This window comes from Erpetoichthys calabaricus, chromosome 13 (assembly GCF_900747795.2).
Source record: "Erpetoichthys calabaricus chromosome 13, fErpCal1.3, whole genome shotgun sequence".
Classification (NCBI taxonomy): domain Eukaryota; kingdom Metazoa; phylum Chordata; class Cladistia; order Polypteriformes; family Polypteridae; genus Erpetoichthys; species Erpetoichthys calabaricus.
In genome coordinates, this window is record NC_041406.2 from 59,430,579 (window position 1) to 59,442,619 (window position 12,041).

A 12,041-nucleotide genomic window follows, 5' to 3' on the forward strand; every position below is an offset into this window, starting at 1 on the left:
ATGGCTAGTTGACATATATTTGTATGCTGTTGATTTGCATATAAAGCATACTGGTTTGTTTACGTTACATGTGTATGCTATTGCCTTCCATGTAAACTATAGTGGTTTGTGCACATTTCAGTTTTGTGCGAGTACTCTACTGCTTGTATGCGTGTATTGGACTAGTTTTGCATGTGCAGTATACTCAGTTGATGATCTAATCTTGAAGAGTGATTGCTTGGACAGCAATGCAATTTTCCTGATAGCTCAAGCCACTGGTGGTGATGGTGGCTTAGAGGTCATTATATAGATAGACTTAGTACTTCAGTCTCAGTTCCTCAGAAACTCAATCAAAACAGTAAATGAAACTGTAAACATCCATCCATTTTCTAATGTCCTAGTCCAGTTCATGGACATGGGTAGATATGATTGAAGTACCAAGCCTATTTATTTACTGATCTCTTTCCTAATCCCATCCTACAATGGCTTGCACTTGCAGAATTTTTTTTTTTTTTTTTATTTATCTTATCTATCACCGCTCAGGATCATGTCATCAACCAACAGATTTTTCATAAACAAACGGTAAAGTAAAAAATTCTGGAGAAGGTTGACTTTCTGCAAATCTCTTTCAATGAAAATGGCATTTTTGATGTATTTCAGTCTGGTTTTGAGGCACACCACAGCACAGAGTCAGCATTTATAAGGGTTCTAAACACTGTCTTATTAACACAGTCAATATGTATTTGGGCAGTAATACAGTTTTCATAATTTTGGCTCTGTAAACCACACCAAAGGATATGAAATAAAGCAATCAGCATGTGACTGAAGTGTAGACTTTCATCTTTTATTTAAGGAGTATCATATAATAAATATCATATAAGCTGTTTAGGAATGACAGCCATTTTTCTGCATAGAAAACCATTCCAGGGGTTTGAAAGTATTTGGACAAACTAGCACAATCATAAATATAATGATCATTTTCAATAGTTGGCTGAAAATCCTTTTCAGTCAATGACTGCCTGAAGTTTGGGACCCATAACCATCTCCAAGTGCTGCGTTTACACTCTAGTGATACTTTCCCAGGCCTTTGCTGCAGGAATCTTTAGGAGCTGGTTGTTCGTTGAACATTCTGCCATCAGTTTTGGCTTCAGCAAGTGAAATGCATGTCCAAGTGGGTTGAGGTCAATTGTTTGACTTGACCATGGACGAATTATGAAAATTTTATCACTGTCCAAATACCAATGGACCTAACTCTGAGGATATTGCTGTCTTGTTGCTTTTAGATCTAACTGGATCATTTGATACAGTTGATCATGAGATCTTCATTGCTCATCTTGAGTAGTATGTGGGTATCCAAGGAATGCTTTGGAACGGTTTTGGTCATACCTAACAGGCAGAAGCATTTCAGTGAGCCTGGACAATTTCTCTTCTTCCTCAGCCTCTCTAACCTGCAGGGTCCCACAAGGGTCTATTCTTGGGCCTATTTTTTTTTTCACTTTATATGTTGCCCTTAGGATCAATTTTTAAAAAACATATTTTTTTTCATTGCTATGCAAATGATACACAGATATATTGTCCACTGAAAAAGAGCAAAACAAATTCTCTTGAACCATTATTGGAATGTCTGAAAGATATTAAAATATTTATGTCGCTGATTGTTTTTAGTTTAAATAACAAAAAATGGGATTGTGTGTTTTGGACCTTGTCATCTTACTTGTGGTCCTGCAAGTAATCTTGGCCCTTTGACAACATTGTGTAAATCCTTCACAAAAAATGTTGGTGTGATTTTTGATAATGCTGTCAAATTTGATAAACAAATTAACTCCATTGTAAAAGTCTGTTTCTGTCAGCTCAAGGTACAAGCTAAAGTCAAGCCTCTTTTTTCTGTAGATGATTTTCAAAAACGAATTCATGCTTTTGTCTCTTCTTGGCTTAACTATTTAAACTCATTATACTCTGGAGATAATCAGTAATCTCTTGCTCATCTTCAAGTAGTCCAAAACACTGCAGCCAGTCTCCTAACAGTCACATGAAAACATAATCGCATCACACCAATTTTAGCTTCACTTCACTGGCCTCCTAAGTTTAAAACCTTTGTTTTTAAGTCTCTGATTGATTTAGCCTACTCTTATCTTAATGACCCCTTACACCCTTGCTGTTCCTTGGGATGACTTAACTCCTCTGAGCACAGAAGTTACTGGTCGTGCCAAGGTCTAAACTTAAGTTCAGAGGGGATATATATATATATAATTCCACTGAATTAAGGAATAATTAAAATATAAATATTTTGAATAAACTAACACACAAAGTAGTATTTGCATGCAAGTAATTTGGTTTAAAAAACCCACATAACTATTCAAATGAATTTTAGACAGTAAATGGGAAGCCTTCATTTTTAATTGGATTCTGTCCTGGAAGATATAAGAAATTGGCACAAAATCACCAAATTAACATTCTCTGTTCACCCACTTCTGTCCTCAAAATCGAAGCTGAAGCAGTTTTGCACATACTTGTGTTAAAGATTTACTGGAAAATTAGTACTGAAATTACTAGTAATTACTGGTAAGTTTTATGTTGGAAAAAACTATAATCTACAAGATAGATTTAATAAAAGTAGACTGCTACAAGAAGACTATGAGATGTATACAATAATAGTAGTTATTTCAAATGCTGCTGCTTGAGATGATGAGTACAGTATGCATATTAAGTCATTTGTAATATGCAACGTTCGGTTGTTACACTGAAACACCTTTCTTTGCATTGAATACTACTACTGTTCTTATGAATGTGTACTTTACAGAACAGCAACCCATAACCAAAATGACAGCTTTTGTTAGGTAGATAAAAATTCATACAATACATTCTGTCTTTAATGTGATTATATGGTACCTTCTTTTCAAATACCAAGCTCAGAATCCTACTGGCATCATACCTGCCATCGTCTTTCAACTTTGCTTCTTTGACTTGTGCCTAATTAGACTACATGGGTTAGGTGATCACCAAGTCCTCACTGGACACCCTCCTATCCCTACCTAGCCTCTCTACAAAGGTCCCTGATTTCAGGATTAATTTGTGATTTGCCCCTTTATGGTGAGGGTTAATTAGCTTTTGTAAGAAACACCCCTGAATTCATTTTTTGCATTAATTGGGAGATGCATTAATTTAATCTATGTGCCCTTCTTCTCTTTTAATCATATGACTTGGGTTGTAGCTAAAAGAATGAATGTGGACAATCACTGTAATGACTCAAAATTCCTGAATGGATTTGCTAGTCTGATTATCTTCGAAAGGATGATAAATTTAGCAACATCAGAGTAGAGCCATTGTTTATTTGGGTCAGAGGAATTAGTTGGTTTGGGATTCTAGTAAGGATGTCCCCTGTGAGGTGCTTTCAGGGCAGTCCACTGAAAGAGTAGACTTAGGACATACTGAAGGAATTCTCTCCATCAGCCTGTGAATATCTAAGGAGCAGCTGGAGAATATTGATGGCAATAGAAAAGTGTTTTCTAACCAAGTCAGCCTGTTTCCAGCCAGACATCAACAAAAATATATGTTAAGAAAGTGTAGAGTGTAAAGAGAGAGTAGTGACAATGAAAACTAAATATTAGCCATTTTAGTTTTAAATGGAAATCTGCTTAATGTTTTCTGTAAGTGAGTAAGTGAAACATTATGCTAAAGTGTTTTTTTAGGTACATTGAGTATGAAATATATGGAGCTAACAAATCTTTTTATGTATGGTATTATAATGTCACACAGTATGTTATATAAATATGGAATGTGTAATATTTCTTTGTCAAAATGTCAATAAGTATTTGCATGTTTTGGTGTATCTGTTTAGGGCGGAGTGGTGGCTCTGAGGCTAAGGATCTGTGCTGGTATCCCGAAGGTTGCTGGTTCGAATCCCCGTCACTGCCAAAAGAGATCCTACTCTGCTGGGCCCTTGAGCAAGGCCCTTAACCTGTAATTGCTCCAGGGGCGCTGTACAATGGCTGACCCTGCGCTCTGACCCCAAGGGGTATGCGAAAACTACCAAATTCCTAATACAAGAAATTGTATAAGGCGAAATAAAGAACAAAAAAAAATAAATAAATAACAGTATATAATTATTTTTACAACGGTTCTCTTGGTCTGTGATTAGACAGCATTATTTAGGGTGTGTATAGTACTTATAACTGAGTATCTTCATTTGTTGGCAGAACAAACTTCAGCCTTCATTACTACGGAAGGTTATGCACAGTTGAAGAGAAAACCTTTCCTCTGCTGCACATACAAGCTAAAGTGATTTAAAACGTCTGTTATTTAAGTTTTAAATGATTTACATCAGGTGTGTTTTATATGTTTTAGGCAGCTGGAGCCATTAGACCGCTTGTTTCTACAGTGATTGCTACTAATTCAGAGCATTTTTTGGACCATTCACTGGAACGTTCAAAATACAGAGCAAGTGAAATGCCTCAGGCATTTCTTTTCGACACAATATACAAAGCTTATCAAAAGGTAAGCCTTTAAAACAATTTCAGCTCCTTAACAAATTATTAAAAATGTGCATTTCTGCATACTAAGATACAAATTGAGATGTATTCTTTTCAGATGTCCCACAGGCACAAATGATGTACAGTATAATTAGGAAGTACCCCCCCCCCCCCCAGTTCATTACAGATACTTGGTATACATTTAATGGTAGGGGTATATGTGTGTGGTTGTTGGTATTTTACTATTGTAAGTGATGTGAGGGAATAAACAAGTAAGAATTTCATTGTTTCATCTACACTGTATAATATATACACATGATAATAAACTTGACCTTGAAAGTTTAATAATTTAGAAATAATTTGGTAGATCTGTCTGTCAAACCCTGACTAGGTTGGGACCCTCTTTAGTTCACTGTGTTTAACATTTAACATGTGTTTCGACAAAAGTCTGCAGTATTTAATCTATTAAAAAAAATTTTAATTTTTTTTGCATATATAGTTCTTTTTGTTATATTATTTAAAACATTTTTAAAAAGCAACATGCAGTTATTGTGCCAGTGTAAACAACCTTAAAAGTGACTTTATGCTCTTTCCTTTTTACATGTAACAAATAACATGTAATGTCTATTACATATTGTGATATGGGAATCAGTGTTTTACACCTCAAAGACATGGCTGAGTCTCAGTACTTTAGCAAAACCAGCTTTATTCAACTCGAAACAGGAACAGCAAGGTTATTTATTGTAGCAGAATCTACCATTCTATTATACACAAACAGCAAACTGGCAGGTTTCGGGGCCAGGTCAATGGCCAAGTTATAATGTTCCCTACATCACCCATTGGGCGACGCGAGTTTTTCGTGTGGCAGCAACCAGCTTATTGTTGTTTCTGTAGCGCTGCAAACCTGCAGTTGCCACAGTGACGGACAAGCAACCCTCAACAGACTCGGCATTCACGCTTCTGTGTGTCGTCGCGTTGAGGAGGGTCTCAAAAGTTCTCACAATATGAAGAGAATACATTTTTGTTTTGATCTTGTTTAATTTCAACCTGTAACATTCTGTCTGTTTGGTAGTATTTCAGAAGGTTCATTAATTTATTATACATCACTTTCCATTCAATTTTCTTGGTGTGGGTCACAGTGGAATAATGTTTTCTTAGCTAGACAAGGCCATTTTAACCTCAGTGGCTTTTTGCACATCCTATTTGGAATGTTGACCAGTTGAGAAACATAATCCTCCCAATGATTGCCCTAGACTTTCTTTGTTTCGACCTTACCTGATTCGGAAATCTGGCTTCATAGCCAATGCTTTATCTAAACGAGAGTTCAACTACTGTATATCTTTGTGGTATAGATCTGCTGCACCTTCCTTACTAGAAGAACTATGTCCCATGTCTCATGAGCCATTTCCAAGTTCTAGTATTTCTTTATCTGTTCCACTCTTAACTGTCAGCAGTCTAGCATTGGACCCAATCCTCATCTTATGTGTTCGGTGCAAGGTTTGCTTAGATTTACTTAGAACCATCATAAGTGTCATATTTTTATTTAGTTTTTTGTTATAATTGATAATTTCAGCATATAAGCTCCTTCACTCTGCCAAAGTTAATTTCCAAGGAAGGGTAATTGTTATATACAAAATAAGATGATTATTATATATATTATAATTGTAAGCAGAATTAGTTATGTTGTTCTTCTTGAAGTGAGGAATTTCTTGAAGGGTATTTTTTTAATCATTGTGTGGTCCATTTAAGTTAAATTTAAATGACATAGTTTAAAATATACACATGATGCTGTATACAGTATATTGCTTATATATTCAGATGACACAAAGGTACATTTAACATTATCAATACAATAAAATCTTTTTTTTTTTGTTAAGCTTTTCACAGTCTCTTGTTAATATGTCTGGGCATACTTAAAAAAACAAATGTTTTGAAAACTGTTAACTCTAAAATACTGTAATTCCATTTTGTAGTAATATTTCCATTGAAATTACAGTTTACCTGTATATTGAAATATTTGGTGCATTGTTTTGAAAATTCAAAAACACTGACATTTTTACTAGTTTGTTACCACCAAAGTTACTGATGCATTAAATACCACAGAGCATGAGAGTTTAAAATGTAATGAGAACATTTTCCTAAAGTGAGCATTTTTCAAGCTCACTCATAATGTGGGAAAGAGTTTTATAGGTTTGTGGCAACTTTGGTTTTAAGCTTTTCCAAAATTAGTGAGAGAACAAAATGGTGTCATTCCTCAAAACCGTAATGACTGTGTGGAGCTTGTTTATGATCATTCTTTAATATATCTGTAATGTTTTCAGATTTGCTTTATTTTAAAATGTGAGATGCTATAATACAGACCTAGCTGTTAAAAAGCCTCTTTATTAATCATTGGAGTAAACAAATCAAAGTCATGTTTTTTCTTTCTTTTTTTTATTTTATTTGTAGAAAATAACATTTCATACAATCAAGTTGAACTTAACAAAATAGAATTCAACCCCAACCCGAGAGAAAGACAGGAGAGCCAACAGCAAGGGCAAAACTTTAAAAACAACAAAGAAGGGAGAATATCCTTTTCCCCAATATAAATGCTTATTTTAAAATTTTGTTAAGTAGATCTTGCCATATTTTAAGAAAGGTTTTGAACAGATGCTCTAAGCAAGAATTAGATTTTTTCTAGTTTCAAATAGTATAGAACATCAGTTACCCACTGACTTATAAAAGGTGGGTTGGGGTTCTTCCAGTTGAACAAGATAAGTCTACTTGCTAGTAGTGAGGTAAAAGCAATTACAATAAATTTGTCCTTCTCCACTTTAAGCCCATCCAGGAGTATACCAGACACAGCTGTAAATGGGTTAGGATTGATTGTGACACCAAGGCTGTCTAATAAGCATTCAAAGTCTTTTGTCCAGAATCATTTTAATTTGGTGCACTTCTGAAACATGTGGCCCAGTGAGGCTGGAACTAAATTGTAATGTTTGCTGGTTTGATCTTGCCCTGGATACATTTTGGACAATTTTAAACCAGATAAATGTAATCAATGAAAGATTTTAAGTTGAATGATTGAATGCTTTGTGCATATGGAGCTAGAGCTTATTCTATGCATTGCATGTATTTCACTCCTTTTTTGAGATATTAAGTGAAAGATCCTTTCTCCACTTTAGGATGTTTTTATATATTATTTAGATGCTGTGTGAGTCTTCAAGAGTAATGTATTTTTCTAATAACACAAAATGGCAGTATGGTACACCTAAAATAACCTCCTGTTTAGTAAATAATGTAAAGTTGAAAAGATATATGTTCAAAGAATTGCAGTTCATGCCATTTCTCATCTTAATTCACATCTTTATACATTCCTTTATGCCTGTTCTTTAATATTATTTTAAACTGAGTAATTACTGCCATGTGTCACTAATAAGATTTCTGGCTATCCTAAACATAGGGATTATACATAGAATAATGCCTTTTTGTAAGACTTTGTAATAAATGCTTATTTGCATTTGTCTTGGTAGCTGGCGAGATATTTTAGCACTTTACCTCCCCTTTATATTGCCATCCTTGAAGAACTATTGTATTAAACTAAACAATACATCATTTTTTAGCATGGATTACATAATTCAGAGTGTTCTGAAATCATGTGCAGAAGTTATATTGGGCTTGCCAGATCACAGACTTCATATTCATCATGTTATTATTGAAGTTATACTCTGTAATTCACTATATCTGTTAACATTTACTTTCATTTTTCTAAAGATAATCATTGTGTAGACAAAATTTATTTTTAGTCCTGCAAAATTATTTTATGCATTGAATATGTTTTACTTTTTGGCCCAGAACAAAATGCCAAAAAAGGTTTACTTATCCATGAAATTGTCTGAGGTTGTTTGATTATATATGCATTGTTAAAATTAAATATTAATTTAGAACTGCAGGGAGTTGCTGTTAGGCTTTTCACCTTATAGGAAATGGATCCTTGAGTGCATTGAGGCCCTTCCTCATTTTGACTTAGTTTCAGCTAAGGTCTCTGATTTCCTCGTACAGCCCAAAGGTATGCTGTTAGACTGACTGGCAATTCCAAATTTCTGAAAAAGTAGGAAGTCGGTAACTCTGTTAATCATGGTGCCCTAAAAGGGCACTGAAGCAGGTGTGGTTATGCAGGATCTGAGTACTGGATTCTTAGTGAAAACATTTAATGCACCTTCTATACTTTAGAGTAAAGATGACCCAGGTGTCAAGGATGTCAGGGAGAGTAATAATAATAATAATAATAATTCTTTACATTTATATATCACTTTTCTCACTACTCAATGCGCTTTCCACACAGAAAGGACACGGGAAGCAAACCCACAATCTCCTTACTGCAAGGCAGCAGCGCTACCACTGCACCACTTGTGTGGACATCCTGGTACATCCTGACTGATAGAGGGCAGTGTGGGGTCTGAAGGTGGTAGAATTCTAGCAATGTTACTCTTTTAATGGTGAGGTCCAGCTAGCATCACATGTCCCCAAGTGTAAAGAATTAGACAGTATTAAAAAGGAGTTGTCAACCAAGATGCTAACAAAAACACCATGCATTTCAAGGTGTACTGAAGGCCTGGGAGTTTAGTGACACCAGTTGACACAGAAGAAGTTCTAGTTTGGTGTGCTCATAACCAAAGTATTTGACCCGAGAAGTGATTAAAGGGCACCTTGAAACCTTGAAAGACATTTTAAAGCTATATAAAGACAGAGGACAGATTCATTCTAAAATCATAAGGAAACTTTGTGGAGAATATTCACTGGCTATATTATTTTCACAGGGAGAGAGAAGAAGGAAGACAAAAGGAGGGAAAAGAGAAAAAAGGAGGCAAGAAAGGGAGTACTTTTCAGTGCAGTGTTAGATAAGCAAGTATGTAAAATATACCAGATAGGCAGGGGTCCCAAAACCTGATTAGTAAATGCAGAGAAACAGCAAGGTCTTTTTTCTGTTTATTTGTACCTTCTGTTCTTTTTCTCCTTATAGTCATGGCCGAAATTATCGGCACCCCTGGAATTTTACCAGAAAATGCACCATTTCTCCCAGAAAATTATTGCAATTACAAATGTTTTGGTATATACATGTTTATTTCCTTTATGTGCATTGGAACAACACAAAAAAACAGAGAAAAAAAGCCAAATCTGACATCATGTCACACACAACTCCAAAAATGGGCTGGACAAAATTATTGGCACCCTTTCAAAATTGTGGGTAAATCGTTTTATTTCAAGCATATGATGCTCGTTTGAACTCACCTGCGGTAAGAAACAGGTGCTGGCAATATAGCAATCACACCTGAAGCCAGTTAAAATGGAGAAAAGTTGACTCAACCTTTCTGTTGTGTGTCTGAGTGTGCCACACTAAGCATGGAGAACAGAAAGAAGAGCAGAGAATTGTCTGAGGACTTGTGAACAAAAATTGTGGAAAAATATCAACAATCTCAAGGCTACAAGTCCATCTCCAGAGATCTTCATGTTCCTTTGTCCACTGTGCGCAACATAATCAAGAAGTTCACAACACATGGCACTGTAGCTAATCTCCCTGGACATGGATGGAAGAGAAAAATTGATAAAAGAGTGCAATGAAGGATAGTCCGAATGGTGGATAAACAACCCCAATCAACTTCAAAACATATTCAAGCAGTTCTGCAGACTCAGGGTGCAACAGTGTCAGCTCGAACTATCTGTCAACATCTGAACGAAATGAAATGCTATGGCAGGAGAGCCAGGAGGACCTCACTGCTGACACAGAAACATAAAAAAGCCAGACTGGAGTTTGCCAAAATGTACTTGAGGAAGCCAAAATCCTTTTGGGCGAACGTCTTGTGGACAGATGAGACCAAGGTAGAGCTTTTTGGTAAAGCTCATCATTCTACTGTTTACAGAAAACGGAATGAGGCCTACGAAGAAAAGAACACAGAACCTACGGTCAAACATGGTGTAGGTTCTAAGATTTTTTGGGGATGTTTTGCTGCCTCTGGCACTGGATGCCTTGACTGTGTGCAAGGCGTCATGAAATCTGAAGACTACCAAAAGATATTGGGGTGCAATGTAGGGCCCAGTGTCAGAAAGCTGGGTCTGCATCAGAGGTCATGGGTGTTCCAGCAGGACAATGACCCCAAACATACCTCTAAAAGCACTCAGAAATGGTTGAAGACAAAGTGCTGGAGAGTTCTGAAGTGGCCAGCAATGAGTCTGGACCTAAATCCGATTGAACACTTATGGAGAGATCTCAAAATTGCTGTTGGGAGAAGGCGCCCTTCAAATCTGAGAAACCTTGAGCAGTTTGCAAAAGAAGAGTGGTCGGAAATTCCAGTTGAGAGGTGTAACAAGCTTGTTGATGGTTATAGGAAGCGCTTGATTTCAGCTATTTTTTCCAAAGGGCATGCAACCAAATATTAAGTAGAGGGTGCCAATAATTTTGTCCAGCCCGGTTTTTGAGTTTTATGTGAAATGATGTCAAATTTGGCTTTTTTTTTCTGTTTTTTTGTGTTGTTCCAATGCACATAAAGGAAATAAACATGTGTATACCAAAACATTTGTAATTGCAACAATTTTCTGGGAGAAATGGTGCATTTTCAAGGAAAATTCCAGGAGTGCGAATAATTTCGGTCATGACGGTACCTCTGTCTTACAGTATGTGCTTTATTTATAGTAAACACACCATATGTTCTCTAATCATAGTTTTGGGTTTGGCGAGATATGTGCCATTTCCTTAATAAATACAGTATAGTGACTAGTATAGTGATTAGTAGTTCAGCAGCAAGTGGGCATCAATTAAAAAAAAATTCATGTCGGGAGACCAAACTCAGCAAAGTCTTAGATGCAACAGAGAGAGAGAGCGAGAGAAGCATGCACTGGCAGTAACAACACAATTTGTCATGCCAATACAGAAGGAAGAATGTCTCCCAAGGAAGGTATATCCTAAGTGTTTAATGAAGGCTTTGGAAGGGTTAGAGGCAAAAGCATTTAGCAAGGAGAGAGAGAAGAGCAACCTAAATGGAAATGGGCTTTGATTTTCTAGGATGCCAGAATGTTGTACAGGCAGCCCTGCAGATGACTGGGATGTCTAATCTCACATATAAGGTGGAGAATAGTGTCATAGATGATTTCTAACCCCTAGATGATGATTGCTTTGTGAAATATATTTTTGAGTGCTTAGAAAGCTATGGGTTTTGTTGTTCTTTTATGTTTATTTGATGCCCTCTTTGTTTATCCCTTGCCTGTGTTAAATTTAATAAAGGCACTTATTCTGGGTAGGATATTATGATAGTCAATTACAGAAAAACGACTGAATTAATTTTTTGACTGTTGGTGCAGTTTATCAATTCCTAAATCTATCACAATAAAGGCAAGCTTTTTTTCATTTCCATTTTGGCAAGTACAGTACCTGTTTTTTCTTGAGTAAACATTTTTCCACTGTTCATCTTGAACAGAAAAGTTTTCTATCTTTTGCTATCCTATACATTCAAATATTTCATGTAAGAAAAGTAAAGCCCTTGTTTGTTTTTAGCTTTTTGCACTTAATGAAAGTGCTGAATTGTGAAACACTTTTACTTCTTGCCATTAAGCCTTTAA

The 12,041-nt window shown here is 35.9% G+C and overlaps 1 protein-coding gene across 6 annotated transcripts in view; it reads left to right on the top strand.

Moving 5' to 3' along the window:
* crppa (CDP-L-ribitol pyrophosphorylase A) overlaps window positions 1-12,041 on the top strand; it is a 328,414-nt gene that overhangs the window by 48,929 nt on the left and 267,444 nt on the right. For 5 of the 6 annotated variants that reach the window (XM_028817033.2, XM_028817031.2, XM_051936121.1 and 2 more), the window contains one exon: window positions 4,324-4,473. The exons of the other annotated variant lie outside the window; for it this stretch is intronic. In XM_028817033.2, coding sequence (XP_028672866.2) covers window positions 4,324-4,473 — 150 coding nt within the window. The remainder of the gene's footprint in view (window positions 1-4,323; window positions 4,474-12,041) is intronic. 6 annotated transcript variants of the gene reach the window in all.